Raw genomic sequence first — 21061 nt, forward strand, 5'->3', positions numbered from 1 at the left:
CACTTTAAATGAATGTCGATTGTGAAGTCATTTTAACGTTCAATATTTTAAGTCGGTTCCTCCAAAATTGTGTACATGGATTTATAGAAAGCAATTTACTATTTAAAAAATATTTTAATTTTTAATTTTCTTTGAAAACTAAAAATTTGGTACTCATGCAGAGAGTGATCCGTGCTGAAATAATAACGTTATTATTTAAAAGCCATTCTTAACATGGGGAGGGGAGGGTGTTTTGTACCTATTCTGTACTTTAACCTTACAATTGAATTTTAAAAAAATATCATAAAACTTTAATAAAACGTGGAAATACGATTTAAAAAATAGCGCGAATCACTCTGCATTAGCACCAAAACTTTATTTGTTTTATAAATGTATCCAGAATTGAACAAACATTAATTTAACAAACCTTTTTCTCCTTTCAGATTAAATTAAAATTTAACTTTTTGGTGCTTATACATAACACGGACCGTGCTGAAATAGTAACGCTATTATTTAGAAACCTATGCTTAACATGGTGAGCGGGAACATAAAATAATATTCTGTAGTTTCATATAAAATTTAATAAACAACAAAAACCATAAGAATTGAATTCAACCTGAACATCCTATAATAAGTAAAAGGCAATGTAATCTGTAAAAAAAAAAAAGATTCGGAATAAATGTTTCTTATTAAAATATATGAAAGTTACTAAAATATATATATATTAGTTGAAGAAAACAAAGATTTTTAAAAATAAAATATATAACAAGTAGACTTTTTTTTTAAAAGTTTTATTTGTTTCGAAAATAAATTGATGTCGAATTGCAAAGTTAAAAAGAAAACATGGCCGACAAGTATAAATGTCTATCTGCAGTTTGTTTTCATGATTGAAGTGATTATCGAGACTTCCCAGTTGAATGTTTGAATGTCGGCTATCTTGTCGCTCTAACTTACTAACTCGCCATTACTTGTGTTTTTAATTAAATAGACGCTTTAAAACATGCTCAACAACCACACACACACACACGCACACACCAACAAAACTATCCAGGTAGGTAAAAAATCACGACCATCGTAAGAGATGGCCTTTCAGCTGAAAAACGACGTCATCGTCGAGGTTCTAGCAAGCAAGATAGTTGACACACTTAGACTGTCAATAATCAGCCGAAATTTTTACAGGAAACTTCAAATTTGTATTTAATAAAATAAATAAAGAACACGATGAGTTATATTGACAATCCTTCAATATTAACAAAGGGGGTGGGGGTTATGCGTTAAAAAGCAATTGACCATTTCGTTGGATTATGGATTTTAAAGAATAGAATACGTTCTTTATTTACTTATAAATTACATTTAAAAAGAAAAGGAAGGAACATTTTTTTTACTAATATTGTCGTTTTCTTTGCGACAAAAATTGTTTATAAGGGAATTCGATGAACTGAACTCCATAGCGTTTTTAGAACTATTTGATCAAGAAATTAAAGTTTTACGGTATCGCTTTTATTAAATTGTTAGGTGAAAGTACAGAATATTTACAACACGCTCTCCATGTTAAATGATAAGTTTCTGAGCAATAATTTATTTTTTAAGCACATAACATAACATGCAAGATAAATTCTTTTTATATCCATAATTTCATTTTTTTAAATACGTTCTAAAAAAAAAACAAGAAAAAACTACTTATAAGAAAGAGATACACATTTGAAATAACGCGCGTTTTTTTTTTTTTCGTTTTTTTTTTCTCAACCCTTTCATGACCTCACTGTAAGTAAAGATAGTTAAAGACATTTTTAGAGAATTTAATGGCGCCGTCGTATGAAAAACAATGAATTCAGGAATATCTTATGTAAAATACGGTATTACTGAAAAATGCTATTTATGTAAACATTTAAAAATCATGTTACTGTTATATAACTTGAGAAAAATACTAGGAAACAATTTGTTCAGTTGTAAATTGTAATACCGTTATTATTTAGAAACCCAACCAGAAGAGGTAGGTGAATCAATTGAACTATTTTTAACATAAACTAACAATAACTACTATAAATTGAATTTAACCTGAAACTCCTATCTAAAAAAAAAAAAAAAAAAAAAAAACACGGTTCGTAAACTGCAGAAGTTCCAATAGAAAAGTTTAATTTGTTTTGTTTTTTACTTAAATTCAATTTTTACAGTATATTGTTAACTTGAAAATCCAGCAGTCTTGCGGTTAAGTCCCGGCAAAGTTCGACAACTCTAGAAGGGTCACATCAGTATTTTACACCGTCAAATCACGAATATGACGAATTATTAAAAGCATCAGAAAACAATACACTTTTTAAGAAATGTTTAATTTTCAAAGTTGTTTTATTTGTATATACAAATTTATAATGTGTTACGTGGTTCATTGTTCGTTTTTCTGTTAAGACAATAATACACTTTCTAAAAAATTGTTTAATTTTTCTGTTAAATAAATAATTATAAATATATAAAAATGTATATTTTGTTCGTTTACTTTATTTAATCAAGTGCTTACTTCCAATATTAAAATATTTTTTTATATTAATTACATATTTTTATATTTTAAAACTTTCATAATATTTATTTTAAAACTAACAATTCGTAATATTCGTGATTTGACGGTGTAAAATACTGATGTGTCCCTTCTAGAGTTGAAAACCTAGCTGGGACTTAACTGCAAGAGTGCAAGACTGCCGAAAATCCTAACGAAAATAGTACGGTCTGTATTCTGCATATACTGAAGAAAAATATAGCATTTTAACAGAAATTAATGGCGCCGTCGTATGAAAAACAATGAATTCAGAAATATATTATATGGAATACGGCATTACTATGAGGTGTACAAAAAAAAAAAAGAAAAAAAAAAAAAAGGTATTATTAATTTTTAATCCGCAAAAAAAAATTCGGTACTTGTACAGTTTAGTCAAGACATAAAAAAATGAAAATATCGAAAAAGGTTATATTGCACGTATCTGTTATGGAACAAAGTTCTCTGAAAAAAATGTCACTTAATTTCATCAAGTATTTTTTTTTCTTTTGTTTTCAGCGAAAAAACAATTTGTTATGATACCGAGCAAAGGTTTGATTTTTAGGAAGAAAAGCGAGAATAAAAGATGGGGAGGGAGTATCGGCGCTTTACATGGAGTTATCTCCCCGTGGCGTGTTCAGCAAATTTAAAAATTGCTGAATTCAACACGCTCTCATAAGAACGTGTTTAACCGCTGTAAAAAAAAAAAAAATACTCGATCAAATTAAATCCTCAGTCCAAAACGGATAAGCACAATATAACCTTTATTCGATATTTTCATTTTTGAATGTCTTGACTAAACTGTACAACACCAAAAATTATATTATGAAACCATAGATTTAATAACAATTGTGCCGTTAATAAAAAAACACTACGAAACAATTTGTTAAAATGTAAATTGAAATAAAGTTATTATTAAAAATCAATCAGAAATAACACTTGTATTTTCATCCAACAATAAATACTACAAATTTGAATTTAACCTGAAACTCCTATCTAAAAAAAAAAAAACAACACGGTTCGTAAACTGCAGAAGTTCCAAAGGATTATTTTTTTATTTATTTTTTTTTTGTTTTTTTTTTATCTGCAATATATGGAAATGGTGGTATTTTTTATTTTCATCTGCTTATTTTTTTTTTCAACAGATTATTACCGAATGGTCCCTAATGTACCAGATTATCCAAAATAAATTAAAGAAAAATCAATAATTATTTTTTAGGGGTGCTCCCGATTCTAATTCAACGTTCTAACAATTCGATTCCTCATTTTCGAACCATCGACTTTTTTTTTGGCCGAATTTAGCCTTTTATTGGCATTTTTTGAAAGCCAAATAGCTTTTTTAAAAAGTCTATATTTGGGAAATTTAGCCGAAAAAAGTCGATGCTTCCGAAATGGGGTACTTTTATTGGCATTTGTTGAAAGCCAAATAGCTTTTTTAAAAAGTCTATATTTGGGGAATTTAGCCGAAAAAAGTCGTTGCTTCCGAAAATAGAGTATTGATTTACGGGAACTTCGTATTAGAAATGAAGCAATTTTTTATAATGAATTGTGTTTGTATTTTATTTATTTTGATAATCTGGTTGATTAATGACATTTCGTTAATAATCCGATGAAAAAAAAATAAAAATAAAAACACAAAAAATTACAGAGGGGGGTACCGCTTACGTACGCCACATATATGCATTTGTCGCAGTAAAAAATATTTTATAAAAATGACGAAAAACAACGTAAAAAAAATAATTATTAATGAAAACAAATTTCGAAGATAATTAGCGAAAATGAATTTCTAAACTTTTAAAAACTTTCAGAAAACAACCTTCCCTTGTTACGATTCGAAATTTTCGGTTTCTTTTATTTAGCAAATCTTGATTTTCGTTAATTGTATTTTGCAAAACGAATTATTTTGCGCTAATAGTTTTTTTTTCTATTTTTTTTTTTTTGTTTGTTAAATTAACTATTGTAAGCAGAGAACAAAACATATTTCCGTAATTACTTTCTATGGATTAATTTGCCATTAATTTTGGAATTTATACTAATTTCGACATGATTCTTCAGTACGTAAAAATGTTTTCAATTGAAATGTGTTAGTTGTCATATATTTTAATTTTAGACTCATTTTTCGTTTGTAGATTTCTGTGCTAAATTCCTAAATATATGTTTTAATTTAATATATAATCATTTTATAATTTAAATTAAAGAAATTTTAATGTTATTTGAATTAAAGAAAAATATTTTTCTTACAAGTATGCTATATAGAATTCGATATTTTTAGTGTACAATATTACAATGCTAAAGAATAAGAAATATTTAAATAATAGGTTTATATAGACACGGCCAAAATTTGAAAGAGAAGCCAAGTTGTATTTAGTTCATTTTTTTTTTAATTTTGTAACGAACAAGTTCATGAATTTCAAATAATTTCATCTTGTATCTTAATATGTTGTAATCCCGTGTCGAAATTGAAAAATCCAAAATTTAACGTTCCTTTTTTTTTTTTTTTTTTTTTTTTTTTAGAAACTTCGGAACGCTTTACAAGACACAATTCGTAATTTTGGAAAAGGAGGTAACAACTGTTGTAAATACAGAAATATTATTTTACACCTGTATTCATAAACTGCAGATGTTCCAACAGAAACGTGTTTTAAAGATTTTTTTTTTCTAACAAAATACTGTAAAAATTGGATTTAACTTAAAAACCCTAACTAAAACTAGTGCGGTCCGTCTTCTAAATACACTGAAGAACAAAAAGTAGTCTTTTACAGACATTAATGGAGGCGTCGTATAAAAAACAAATTATATATATATATATATATATATATATATATATATATATATATATATATATACTTTAATTACATTTTCACCTCAAACAAGGCACATTGCAACTTTGGTGTAGGAGGCTACTATCGGGGGCAACCACTATTGGATACTATGGTGATTTTGGGCAGCAAGATGTCAGTTCATGTTACACTTGAACTTCTGCATGTCAGTACAGTTGGAAGCAGGGACCTGGAATGGAATTCCAGAGTCTAGCGGTTCTGGGGAAGAAACTACTGGAGTAGAAAGATCTTTTACATCAAGGGATCTCTACTGTGTGGGGGTAGGATTTAGCTGCCTGTCGGGTTTGTCGAGCGTGTCTACGTCGTGGGGGCACAAGTGTCTGCAGTTCGACAGAGCATTAACCATTAAAATACTTGTAGAACAGGCAGAGGGATGCAACGTTTCGTCGATGGGACAGAGGTTGAAGCTTAGATGCCAGTTCAGGGCCTATCAGATTACCGACTCTTTTGAACCATGTCAGGGAGCGAGAGACTAGTAGCAGATGCACCAGCCCAAACATGACAACAATACTCCATACCTGGGCGAATGGTGGCCTTATAGAGGTATAGGATACTTTTGGGCGTTATTATCTTTCTAGCACGGTAGTATGTAATTTTATGGAATACGGCGTTACTATGAGGTGTAAAAAAAAGTATATTATATATTTTTTTTATCCGGCAAAATGCTTGGAGAAAACAGATTTAATAATGATTTTACTGTTAAAGAAAAACACTACGAAACAATTTGTTAAATTGTAAATTGAAATAAGGTTATTGTTAAACACACTCAGAAACAACACTTGTACTTTCATCTAACAATAAATACTATAAATGGTCAGTTAACCTGTAATTCCCATCTGAAAAAATAACACGGTTCGTAAATTGCAGAAGTTCCAACGGAATAGTTTTTTATCTGCAATATATGGGAGAGGATTTCCCTCTGTAATTTTTTATTTTCGTCTAGTTAAATTTTTTTCAACAGATTATTATTGAATGCTCACTGATGTACCAGATTATCCAAAATAAAAAGGGGGATATATCAACTGCATAAGTCTGTATCATTTGGAGAAAAATATTTGTTAAAATTGAAATATTTTTGTTTTGTATTTCGGATCCAGTTATTAAAAAAAAACTAATTTATTATTTTATTGTGAAATAAAATTTACAAAATGAAAATTTCTCTAATTATTTTTTTCTATAATCCAAAGTACACATTTGTTGGTGACACACAAAAAAATCAATAATTGGCAGCAACTCTGAATAAAACATTTCAATTTATCATTTATATTTCTGGTATAAAATATTTTTTTCCAGAATTCGCTTACAGTATAAAAAAAAAAAAGATTCTTGTGTAGCTTATTGATTTTGTAAGTTAACACATTTCACATGAAAACAGAATTATATACTTAATGTCGAAATAAGTTTAAATGTCAAGAATTACGAAAACATGATTCAGTTAAAAATAGTTTCAAGTGAAATAGAATTTATTGGTTTTTCGTGTTTTCATATGTTTTTAATGTGGAAGAGTTATGAGACCAATTCAGCATGAAAAAGTTGCTTGTCTCGCTTGACTTACATCGACGTAAATTAAAGGCTTACCCCTTTTAAACAGAACGTAATTGTAGATGAGTTTTTAAAATACATCTAGCATATTTACTGGATTATTATGCGTAAATTTAACAACTTATGCGAATGTCGACATGGCGTATAAGTACATAATGTTTTCACATGAAAGGAGTTGGTTTTAAACAATTGCTAATCTCCACAAACATATTTTCTGGCAATTATGTCCTATATATTAATTTGCCATAATGTTTGGAGTTTATACTAATAGCGACATGATTCGTAGGTACGTAGAAATGTTTGTATTTGAAATGCGTTGATTTGAAATATTACTAATCCACACAAGCACCGTAGAATCTTAATGAAACGAATATATCATATTTTAAAAGTTTAACGAAACGAATATATCATATTTTAAAAGTTTAACGAAACGAATATATCATATTTTAAAAGTTTAACGAAACGAATATATCATATTTTAAAAGTTTAATGAAAGAATATATCATATTTTAAAAGTTTAACGAAACGAATATATCATATTTTAAAAGTCACGTAAATGTAAAATCGTGACATAAACAAATAAACCAATTGGTATAAGAGTAAATGTGAAAATTTCGTAAACAATTTTTCAACTTGTGTTTTACAAGATTACGATGTTGAGGGGAAATTATTCCAATTGAAGGGTTTCCGACCGGCTGTTTTTGAAAATTAGATTTTCCAATGTTTTAAATTAATGTTATTTTTAATAAAAGAAACGAGGTGTTGTTTTTTTTTCTCATTTACATTACAAACTTTATGAGGCACATATCAAAAATATTTGAACTTTTTACAAACATAAAAAATATACTTTATGAAATTCCGACCGGATTTTTTAGAATGAGATATTTTTAAAGAGATTTCGAATCCATGTTTTTGTTTTAAATAACGATTAACATTGACGTTTGGCTTTAAAAAATCTCGTCTGCACAAAAACCGTCGGAAAAAGAATTCATAAATATATTTTTATGTTTGGTTACAGAAATTTACAAAGTTTATGACACAATCCCACCCAAAGCGTGCCAGAGGTAATTGGTCAAAAATGTGGTGAGACGACAACAACTACGGATGGTAGTGATGGCTGAGAATGCAGTTAGGTGATTCGAAGTTCCTATCCGTCGCGGTTACCACCTGACGAAGGCCAGAGGAAGTTGGCCGAAACGTTGTGAACCAATAAAAAGATCCAAAAACAACAACTAATAAAGATGAGACTAAAAGTCCGAAATAGAAATAAAAATTAACATATAATGCTCATCTCAAAAACATGAATTCCAATTAAGGAATAATATATATATATTGACGTTTGACATAACAAAAAATCTCATCTGCAAAAAAACCGTCGGAAAAAGAATTCATAAATATTTTTATGCTTGGTTACAGAAATTTTCAAACTTTATGACACAAGTTTGCGGAATGTACATAAAACACTTTCCTATTAATATTTTTATTGTGTGGTTAAAGGAATTTGAAAAGCATATATATATATATATATATATATATATATATATTCTTTATAATTGTCTTGTTTCTTAAATCTTGTCTTAGCTAATTTTTGTGTTCTTACCATGATTAATATAATGTATAAATTATAATTTACTTTAAAACATGTAATGAACAACTGTATGGTGGTTATAAAAAAAACTTAAGTTAGTTCAGTCATCAGGATCTCTCACCACGCGTTGCAGACAAATCCCGATTAATTTTCAAACTAAAACGGTCCAAGTCAGCACAACTGAAAGAGTTGTCGGAAATATGATGCAGTGCTTTACCATTCACCTTTCAGAACTCCAAACCAGATGTTTTGTCAGAATACATCTTTTATATTGATACAATCATAACTTTGTCTTTACTTAACGCATCCACAAAGCAGTAGAGATATTCGTTTCTAGCTGATGTAAATTTTTAAATGTTTCCAATTATGACGAAAACAACCGAGATATACATCGTATTAATGATTGTATCAATATAAGATATTCATCAAAGTTATGATTGTATCAGTATAAAAGATATTCATCATAGTTATGATTGTATCAATATAAAAGATATTCATCATAGTTATGATTGTATCAATATAAAAGATATTCATCAAAGTTATGATTGTATCAATATAAAAGATATTCATCATAGTTATGATTATATCAATATAAAAGACATTAATCATAGTTATGATTATATCAATATAGAAGATATTCATGATAGTTATGATTGTATCAATATAAAAGATATTCATGATAGTTATGATTGTATCAATATAAAATATATTATTCATAGTTATGATTGTATACATATAAAAGATATTCATCATAGTTATGATTGTATCAATATAAAAGATATTCATCAGTGTTATGATTGTATCAATATAAAAGATATTCATCAGTGTTATGATTGTATCAATATAAAAGATATTCATCATAGTTATGATTGTATCAATATAAAAGATATTCATGATAGTTATGATTGTATCAATATAAAAGATATTCATGATAGTTATGATTGTATCAATATAAAAGATATTCATCATAGTTATGATTGTATCAATATAAAATATATTCATCGGTGAAAATTAAATAAACTATAAAAAACTAATTTAATTATTTTTTTAATTGCAGATATTCCTGCTTGATCGCCTGTGTTGGATTTGAATTTTCGTAAACATTTGCTACAGAGAGAACCATATGCTTGTTTGTGAAATATAAACAAACATCTGTTGCAAAAATACTCTACATTCTAAGTTTTATAAAATCTTCAGAAAAAAACTGAATAATCTGTCATAAACATCTTGGTATTCTTGTTTCAAAAGATAATTACTGAAACATGCAAGCACACAGTGAATATAAACCATATTTTTGTTTGATGTGTGAACAGACTTCTTCTCGACAAAGACATCTAGTGCCACAAATGATAATCCACTCTAGAAGAAAACATTATTCTTGTACAATATGTGGATCTATTTTTTCTCAGAAAGGAAATCTTATGCAACATATGATAAACCACGCCGAGGAAACCTCATATTCTTGTGAAGTGTGTAGCTATGTTTGTCACGAGAAGGAAAAGTTTGCAAGACATATAGAAACTCACACTGGGGTAAAACAATATTCTTGTGCACACTGTAAACTTTCTTGTACTACAAAATCAAATTTAGTGCAACATATGAAAACTCACACGGGCGACAAGTCATATTCTTGTGAATTATGCGATTATTCTTTTTCTCAAAAATCAAGACTTGCAAGACATATGAAAACTCACACTAGGAAGAAAACATATTCCTGTGCACAATGTGATTATTCAAGTTCTCGGGAACAGCATCTTGTGACACATGTAAGAAGGCATACTGGTGAAAAACCATATTCTTGTCAACAATGTGGATATTCGTTTTCTCATAAATCAAATTTAGTGAAGCATGTTCGAATCCACACTGGTGAAAAGCCATATTCTTGTGAAAAATGTGGAAGTTCATTTTCTCAAAAACAACATTTAATAACTCATATGAAAACTCACACTGGTGAAAAGCCATATTCTTGTGAACAATGTGGAAACTCGTTTTCTCAAAAATTAATTTTAGTGGAACATATGAAAACTCACAGTGGAGAAAAGCCATATACTTGTGAAATATGCAAATATTCTTTTTCTCAAAAATGTAATTTAGTGAGACATCTGAGAATTCACAGTGGAGAAAAGTCATATTCTTGTGAAATATGTGGAAATTCGTTTTCTCAAAAATTAATTTTAGTGGAACATATGAAAACTCACAGTGGAGAAAAGCCATATTCTTGTGATATATGCGAATATTCTTTTTCTCAAAAATGTAATTTAGTGAGACATCTGAGAATTCACAGTGGAGAAAAGCCATATTCTTGTGAAATATGTGGAAATTCGTTTTCTCGAAAATCACATTTAGTGGACCATATGAGAAGTCACAGTGGAGAAAAGCCATATTTATGTGAATTATGTGGATATTCTTTTTCTCAAAAATCACACTTAGTGTCACATATGAAAACTCACACCTAATGGTTTCATGCCGAATTTTATCGGCAGACATACAGGCGAGTAGATATATAAAAGGCAAGGTCATCAAACCAGATATTGTAATATGGAGCAAGCACGAAAGAACCTCTCTCATTATCGATGCCACAGTTCCAAATGACTTTGGCTTTAATAGAGCCGAACGAGAAAAGATAACAAAATATCAGGACCTAAAAATGATCTGAAAACGACATGGTCTCTGAAAGAAATAAACATTATACCGCTTGTGATAGGAGAAACTGGTTTAATAAAAAAATAACCTTCAGAAATACTTAGAAGCAATCCCTGGAAGACCAAGCTGTAACGAAATACAAATAGCAGCCATAAAGGGAACATCATCTATTCTTAAAAGAACCCTCGGATATTAATTTAAATCATAACAGAATCAAGTGTTAGCTCCGGGAGGGAGCCCCTTGATATGTTAAAACACTTAAGCTAAATAAAAAAGAGAAAAGCCATATTCTTGTGAAATATGTGAATATTCTTTTTCTCGAAAATCACATTTAGTGTCTCATATGAAAATTCACAGTGGAGAAAAGCCATATCCTTGTGAATTATGCCAATATTCGTTTTTTAAAAATCAAATTTAATGACACATATGAAAACTCACAGTCGGGAAAAGCCATATTCGTGTGAACAATGTGAATAATCAAGTTCTCATAAAGAAAATCTTACAAGACATATGAAAAAACACACTAAAGCAAAGTCCTACTTGGAGACGGTTATTATACAGATCGCCATAACGGAGTTTGCAAATACCTTCACTGGAAGCTATGTAAGAAACTCAACATTCAGTGTAGTAAAAAACTCCTGGGAACATATACCCGAACGAACAGTTGGGAATGACAACTACACTATTCACTATGACTACATAATCCCTACTGCTACATATCTTGAAAACGCAGCTGTTAAACCAGATATAGTGATTTGGGACAGAGCAAACAAAAAAGCGACCTTAATAGAGGTCAGTGTACCCAATGATACATGGCTTAACAGAGTTGAGAGGGAAAAGATAAAGTATCAAGGACTTATGTATGATATGAAACGAAATTGGAAATTAAAAGACGTTTCAATTATACCAGTCATCATAGGACCAACTGGGCTTATGAAAAAGAACTTTAAAAAGTACATAGCAAGCATACCCGGTGAACCAAGTGCAAGTGAAATACAAACGATTGCACTGAAAGGGACGGCTAGATTCCTGAAAGATCTCTTGGTTGGACTCACTAAAATAGAGGTAAATGTCAGACATCTGGTTGGTTGCCCCATTCCCTAGAAGAAAAAGTTTAAGAAAAATGAAAAAAAAGGGAAAGTAAAAAAAACACATAATATAGGAATATTAAAGTTTTAAGACACAAAATCATGCGACACATTTGAAAACTGATGAAAACCGATATTCTTGTGAATATTCTTTTTTTATAAATCAAGTTAAATGAAACAGATTCGAATTCACAACATTCTAATAACTATGTATCTCATAAAGAATTCAAATGTTAGCTCCAGGTAGTAGTGATTGGCTAACACTTGATCTCTGATAACTACGACTGAAGTAAAATAAAACAAAAAGGAACAAATCTTATAAATTATGTAAATATTTTTGTTCTCAAAATAATCTTTAGTTACAAATGAAGTCTCACACTGGCGAAAAGTTATCTTTCGAATTATGTGAATATTGAAAATCTTATAAACACAATCTCGCAAGACATAAAAACACACATAGTAAAATCATACCTAACTAATATTCTTTATGAACACAATCTCGCAAGACATAAAAAACAGTGTGTAAAAGCCATATTCATGTGAAGTATACTTCATATTTATTGAGATTAATTAACATCATTCTCAAGTCTCTTACTGATTTGCAGTGATTTTAACATGAACATACTATTCATTATGAGAAAAACTTGACTAAATATTAATAAAAATGATGTCTCAATCCATCAAGCACATCTCATGTTGAGAATTGGGGCAATCTTTATTAATAGAAATCAGCTGTTAATGAAAAAGCCGGTTTCCATGATGCAATAACATGAAAATATTAGGAAAATACAAACAAATGGTGTAGGCCTCTCTATCTGTGAGAATTGTAGTCCAGTCAGGACAGAAATCAGTCAGATATTAAGTCTTGATAAAATATATACTCGTTTGTATCAAAGAATAGAATTGCTACAAATACTCCATCTTTGAAAAGCATAGCAAATTAGAAAATAAAAATCCAATAAAATCATGGCTGAGAAAAAAGAAAGCGACCTTCTTGAAATGAGAATATAATATACTGGTTCGCCCGCCAAATGAACTGTCATTAACATGATTGTCCTGTTTCCTTAATGAGAACACAAATATCAGCTCTCATAAGTAAAACACGAGAATCATAATTGCCATCATTTAGTAATAAATCACCTCAGAAGCATAGATAAAATTCAATCTCTATTCATCTGTTAATTTAAACAGTTTGAATCATTGGCATCTCAACACTTACAACCAAGATATTATTTGTGAATTGACTCCCTTGTGAGACTTTATCACCAGCGGCTAATAATGGAAAACCCTCCCACCGGCACTCGCTGGACTTTGGTTCTTTCTCGCCACTACCATCGACTAAGCTACTGCAAATAACTGGGAAATAACCTTAGAATTTGCCGAAACCAGATGGTCAGTTATTGCAGAGTATAAAGGTGTAGAAAGGAGTTCGGTTTTCAAATGTGAAAACTACGAGAATTATAAGTACAGAAATAAAGAGTTAATGTTATTATTTAGAGAGTTACCACATAAAACACATGTCCTCTTGAGCTTAATATAATAATATCTTAAGCTGCATGGCTCTAAATTATGAGACTCAATTCCCCAAAAAATGGAACTCATTATCACAAGACAACAACATTGAAAACGGAAGCTCCGGAATCGGCTAAATTTTTTTGAAGAAACGAAATTGTTTCAAGTGAAATACTTTTTTCCTGCTGAGAAATGAGATGAACAGATGTTGGTGAAATGAAATGAAATTAGATGTTGGTGAAATGAAATGAACAGATGTTGGTGAAATGAAATGAGATGTTGATGAAATGAAATGAAATGTTGATGAAATGAACAGATGTTGGTGAACAGAAATGAGATTTTGGTGAACAGAAATGAAATGAGATGTTGGTGAACAGAAATGAAATGAGATGTTGGTGAAAGTAAATGTGATGTCGGTGAACAGAAATGAAATGAGATGTTGGTGAAAGTAAATGTGATGTTGGTGAACAGAAATGAAATGAGATGTTGGTGAACAGAAATGAACTGAGATGTTGGTGAAAGTAAATGTGATGTTGGTGAACAGAAATGAAATGAGATGTTGGTGAAATGAAATGTGATGTTGGTGAACAGAAATGAAATGAGATGTTGGTGAAAGTAAATGTGATGTTGGTGAACAGAAATGAAATGAGATGTTGGTGAAATGAAATGTGATGTTGGTGAACAGAAATGAAATGGGATGTTGGTGAAAGTAAATGTGATGTTGGTGAACAGAAATGAAATGAGATGTTGGTAAAATGAAATGAAATGTTGGTGAAATGAAATGGTGGTGAAATGAAATGTGATGGTGGTGAAATGAGATGGTGGTGAAATGAAATGAGATGTTGGTGAAATGAAATGTGATGGTGGTGAACAGAAATGAAATGTTGGTGAAATGAAATATGATGTTGATGAAATGAAATGTTGGTGAAATGAAATGTTGGTGAAATGAGATGGTGGTGAAATGAAATGAAATGTTGGTGAAATGAGATGTTGGTGAACAGAAATACAATTAATCTGTTGCTGAGAACTGGGATGAAATAAACAGATGTTAGTGAACAGAACCTGCAAGCAGAAGTAGGAGGAAACTCGAAATAAGTTTCCAAACATTTGCCATAAGAATAAAAATATAGGAAGAACAAACAGAAAATAAACGGTTTAAGTACAATGTACGACTGTTTTACCAAAATGTAAGTCACAGTATAAAAGTCATCGGAAAATTAAGAGTTGGAAGATCACTGAAGTCTTCTGTTTGAGAACGAATAAAGGAACATACAATTAAGAGACCAACCAATCATAAATTTCATAATAAATGAAATAATAAATAACAAATGCAACGATAAAATAGAAGGTGAATCTATTTCAAAATTATCGAAATGGTAATTTAGTAAGACTTATCCCCAAAGAGACACCAGGAATACAACAAAACTTATAGTAAAAATAAAAGAAATGTGCAAAAATATACAAGAACTTCCAGTAAAAATATAAGAAATATGTCAAAGAATATAAGAGCATGCATTAAAAAAGGAGTGTATATATATATATATATATATATATATATATATATATATATATATAATGCGACACAATGGAATGTGTAAATATGTCCACTAGACGATCTGTAAAAAGTTTAATAGCGAATGCCACAGCAAATCTTGCGAACGTATACAGAAGGAACAGTTGGAAAGAAATCATACACGATCTATTATGACAATGTAATTTCTACGACTACGTCCTTAAAAATTGATCTATTAAACCTGATATAGTTATATGAAACACGAAAAAGAATGAATCAAACTTAGTAGAAATGTTATATAGTAATTATATGCGTAATTGGAGTCATGAACAAGAAATTGGAAAATACCTGGCAAATATGAATTGAAATGAGATTAGATTATTTTCTTTTAAAATATTTAAATCATCTTTATGTCAATGTAATTAGTCTACTTGGGCAGCATTTTTTCATTTATGTACGTTTAGTTGAAAAGCAGAGACAACTCTTGTTTGTTTCTCTTATAATCATTTTTTTGGACGGACTAGTTTCCGAACATTTAAAATAACTCCATTCATCAGCACATCACAGCACACGACATCCCAAAACTGAATTTAGAGACAAACTTTTAAAAAACAATGCCAGTTTAGCTGCCTCACACTGTAATATACGCCTCCTGATTATTGAAGCCTTGTTAATCAGAATTTAAAAAAAACTTCACCAGGCTCAAAACGAAACGGATGGTACGCTCAAATGCTAAGTATTTTAAGTATTTTAAACGCTTTAAATCGTCTTTTCATTCATTTTTTTTATCGTTCGCATGAGGACGACCAATGGTGGTCGAAAACGTTCGCGAATATGTCAATGTAAGTGTATGATATTCATTCGAACACACATTTTTTTCTATTTTAAAACCACATAATCTATTGGGAAAAAATCACATTATCCTAATTCGAAAATATGACGGACAAAATATGAAAAATACCATGGACGGAAAGACCTAAACAACACTATTGACTATTAAGCCGTAACAACATATCTAATCTACGGCAATATATTCATTGAGGCTTAACTCCAAAAACTTATTGGCAAGACGGCAACGACCATGGTTGGCTGGACGAATAGGATCCTCAATAGTAGGATAATAACGATTACACAGATGAAAGTTTACCGGTCTTGCATGCACAGTGTGAAGCTGATCATCTACTCTCGCTATTATAACATATGCAACGTTTTATACATTTTACCAACGTTACTCATTGAAAGTTTCAAACTTTTTTTTTTATTTTGCATTTAAAACGTCTAATTTAGTTTTCAAACTATTCATTGATAGAATGGCTGTACAGATTGCAAATAAAATCATATTATCTGCATAAACTGATTTCTTTATTTATACAAATTTGCAAGTTATCGATAAATCTTTTTTTAATTCAGTTACTTTATTACGTATCCATAAAAAACAATAACAGAATTTTCGTAATTTTATTTAATTTGTATAAAAAGCAGGAACGTTTTTATCACATGTCTAAACTGTTTTATCACATGTGTAAATTGGTAAGCCTTTTCTAGTCTCACACAGAAACACGAGTTTACATCTCAAGCTATATTACTTATCACATACATACGCGCACACGTCCACACACGTACATATATTCACGTTCGCGTACATACACTCACATTCACGTGTATATACACACACGCTAATGAACACACATGTACTCACACACGCGCACACATGGACAACGTCACTGCCCCTTTAAAAGGAAATCCACACATGCGAACAAGACCAGCGGAAACACTTATAAAAGCAAGAGCAATAAGCAGCTTTGCCCTTTTCCAACCTGCCTTCCGATGTGGTTGGCCGGCGTACCAGCCACCGCCGTTTCGGCAGACGCGCGTACTTCATACCATTTGCTACTATGTGGGGCAAAAAGCTAACAAACAGTACGTACATTTTATACGCTTTCTCTCTCCATGAACTGGATTGACATTCTCACTCTTTCTCTCTCAATATATATATATACAACTTGCCCCAGAGAACACCACCGCATAGCTGACTGCTAACATGGCGCACAGTTTAACTGATGTCAACCCTCTATCCTTTGTCTTTGTCTACACGCTGGACTATCATTCTCATTCCCACTACATTACTCACTTCTTTTCCGACGCACGAACAAACGATAGCGACTCGAACGTGAGATGAACACACACATTTCCTTTTTCTTTCTACAACACCAATCCCGCAACAAACGATGGTTACACCCGAACGCGAACACGTGTTACACATAAACGATTCAGTCTTTCAACAGTAAATAAACGACACGTTTATATTATCCATCAATTGGGTTTTTGTTTCCTTCAATTCCATTCGTTTCATAATTTTCTCTTGTAACGAGTTAGGGTATTTATATTCTAGTCCCCTACAGGAAGATGGTGACCCCGTTATTTAAAAATGAGATGGATGCGTTTGAACGAAACACTCATACATACACTCACTCACTCTGTACAACAATAAACTTTCCCTCTCACCAGCTAACAAGGAGAGACGCATGGCAAACTATAAACTTTCTTCCTCACCAGTTAACAGCGAGAGACGCCAAACTAAAAACGTGTAGTACCCTTTTCTTTCATTTGCTTTTTCACGAAATAAATCCTAGTTCGTTTAATTCAATTTAACACGTACTTCGTCTCTTTCTCAATTCAATTCAATTTTAACCACAATAACAAACTGGCGCCCGACTGACGCGAAACGAACAAGCATGGCGACACTACCTTTTTTGAAATTAATTGTTTTGAACGAGCCGCGCGTTTTATTTGATAAAGAAAAAAAACCGAACTTTTCAACAAAGAAAAACAATTGAACTACTACCGACAGGAATAACTACTACAAATAACAAGGACGAAACCTCTCGTCAGACTCGGCAGAATAAACACACGGAGCTCTCGACTTCATACCGAATTTAAAAAGAAAAAAATTCGAGCTTGACAAACATTTTTTACGGTTTCCTGACATTACTCTGCAAAAAACGCGAGGAGCAAAATCACATATACCTATACACATTCTCTCCCGCACAGCAGACGCAACAACAAAGAAACAATTTCAGGACATCCCTATCAACACATAGGAAGAAGTTGAATCAACAATACGAGTTGAGATGCACCACACACGCTGATAAACTCACAACTTGGAAGTTTCGTTGACAGCCGGCAACTGGACACTATCGTTCAACCACGAACGAATACACAACAAACGCCCATACAGACAATGTACACACACTACCGCAGACTCACATGCGAAGACAATGGCAACTGGACACACGACGTCACCACGAAACACAAAAAAATTCCTTCCAAACGAACAATTCACTTCTCGGTCCAAGCAACTCGTTGCACATGTAAGCACACAACACAAAAACCAAACAAACAGCCTAAAAATAAAAAAAACGAGTAAACGCTTTTCCATATGTAAGTAAATACTTTCTTTTACGAACACACTCCATTTTGACATTCCGTTATTTTTAACAACCACAACAACAGCAAAAAAAACAGGACGTAAAGTCAATTGCCGAAAACGTTACTTACAAAAAATATATATATATATACACACGTACATATATTCACGTTCGCGTACATACACTCACATTCACGTGTATATACACACACGCTAACGTACACACATTTACTCATACACGCGCACACGTACGCACACAGATGGACGATGCCACTTTCTTTCAAAAGAAATCCACACATGCGCAAAAGACTACCGGAAACAAATATAAAAGAAAGAGCAATAAGCGGCTTCTCCCATTTCGACCCACAATACTTGCTACTATATGGGGCAAAAAGCTAACAGACTGTACGTACACATTTTCACTATTTCTCTCTCTGTCTACTACTGGTCCGTGAGAACACCTTCGCGTAGCTGACTGCTAACTGACGTCAAAATTCTATCCTTTTCTTTGTCTACACCAGGGACTGCCATTTCTCGTTCTATTACATTACTCACTTCTCTTCCCACGCGCGAACAAATGATAGTGACCCGAACTTGAGATGAACACACATTTCCTTTTCTTTCTACAACACCAGTCCCGCAACAAACGATGGTTACACCCGCGCGGACATGAACACATGTTATATCTAAAACATTCATTCTTTCAACAGTAAATAAACGACACATTTATATTATCCATCAATTGAGTCTTTGTTTCCTTCAATTTCATTCGTTTCATTATTTTCTTGTAGCGAGTTAGGGTATTATTATATCCTGGTCCGGAACAGAGTCTGCAATCTTTTGGGAATTCCTTGAATTAGACTCCGAGGAAAAAGCATCCCACTTTTTAATTTTTGTCCAAAGTTCTTCTAAATTTATAATTTTATCAGTGTGTAGCTGTTGCTTGATGTAATGACATATGTTTTCGATAGGATTGAGGTCTGGAGATTGTGCAGGCCAATCAAACACGGAATGTCATGCTCGCCCAGGAATATCTTGACATTGAATGGGAGCATTATCCTACATGAAGATTGGATTATTATCCTACATGAAGATGGGATTATCCTACATGAAAGTGGGATTATTATCCTACATGAAGATGGGATTATCCTACATGAAGATGGGATTATCCTACATGAAAGTGGGATTATTATCCTACATGAAGATGGGATTATTATCCTACATGAAGATGGGATTATCCTACATGAAGATGGGATTATTATCCTACATGAAGATGGGATTATCCTACATGAAGATGGGATTATTATCCTACATGAAGATGGGATCATTATCCTACATGAAGATGGGATTATTATCCTACATGAAGATGGGATTATTATCCTACATGAAGATGGGATTATTATCCTACATGAAGATGGGATTATCCTACATGAAGATGGGATTATTATCCTACATGAAGATTGGATTATTATCCTATATGAAGATGGGATTATTATCCTACATGAAGATGGGATTATCCTACATGAAGATGGGATTATCCTACATGAAGATTGGATTATTATCCTACATGAAGATGGGATTATTATCCTACATGAAGATGGGATTATCCTACATGAAGATGGGATTATCCTACATGAAGATTGGATTATTATCCTACATGAAGATGGGATTATTATCCTACATGAAGATTGGATTATTATCCTACATGAAGATGGGATTATCCTACATGAAGATGGGATTATTATCCTACATGAAGATGGGATTATTATCCTACATGAAGATGGGATCATTATCCTACATGAAGATGGGATTATTATCCTACATGAAGATGGGATTATTATCCTACATGAAGATGGGATTATTATCCTACATGAAGATTGGATTATTATCCTACATGAAGATTGGATTATTATCCTACATGAAGATTGGATTATCCTACATGAAGATGGGATTATTATCCTACATGAAGATGGGATTATTATCCTACATGAAGATGGGATCATTATCCTACATGAAGATTGGATTATTATCCTACATGAAGATGGGATTATTATCCTACATGAAGATGGGATTATTATCCTACATGAAGATGGGATTATTATCCTACATGAAGATGGGATTATCCTACATGAAGATGGGATTATTATCCTACATGAAGATGGGATCATTATCCTACATGAAGATGGGATCATTATCCTACATGAAGATGGGATTATTATCCTACATGAAGATGGGATTATTATCCTACATGAAGATGGGATCATTATCCTACATGAAGATGGGATTATTATCCTACATGAAGATGGGATTATTATCCTACATGAAGATGGGATTATCCTACATGAAGATGGGATTATCCTACATGAAGATTGGATTATTATCCTACATGAAGATGGGATTAT

At 31.5% G+C, this 21061-nt stretch overlaps 1 protein-coding gene across 1 annotated transcript; it reads left to right on the forward strand.

Moving 5' to 3' along the window:
• Positions 1–9537: 9537 nt before the first annotated feature.
• On the forward strand, positions 9538–12132 carry LOC145270866 (uncharacterized). Its single transcript, XM_080126421.1, has one exon. It carries the CDS (start codon positions 9739–9741, stop codon positions 10930–10932), a length of 1194 nt encoding a protein of 397 aa, XP_079982547.1. The 5' UTR covers positions 9538–9738; the 3' UTR covers positions 10933–12132.
• Positions 12133–21061: the final 8929 nt, after the last annotated feature.

Source organism: Euprymna scolopes, chromosome 46 (genome assembly GCF_053919585.1).
Source record: "Euprymna scolopes isolate OS-2025 chromosome 46, ASM5391958v1, whole genome shotgun sequence".
Taxonomy (NCBI): domain Eukaryota; kingdom Metazoa; phylum Mollusca; class Cephalopoda; order Sepiida; family Sepiolidae; genus Euprymna; species Euprymna scolopes.

Bases quoted from the DNA above. Each gene is read 5' to 3' on its own strand.
- LOC145270866 (XM_080126421.1), top strand. From the start codon at position 9,739: ATGCAAGCACACAGTGAATATAAACCATATTTTTGTTTGATGTGTGAA.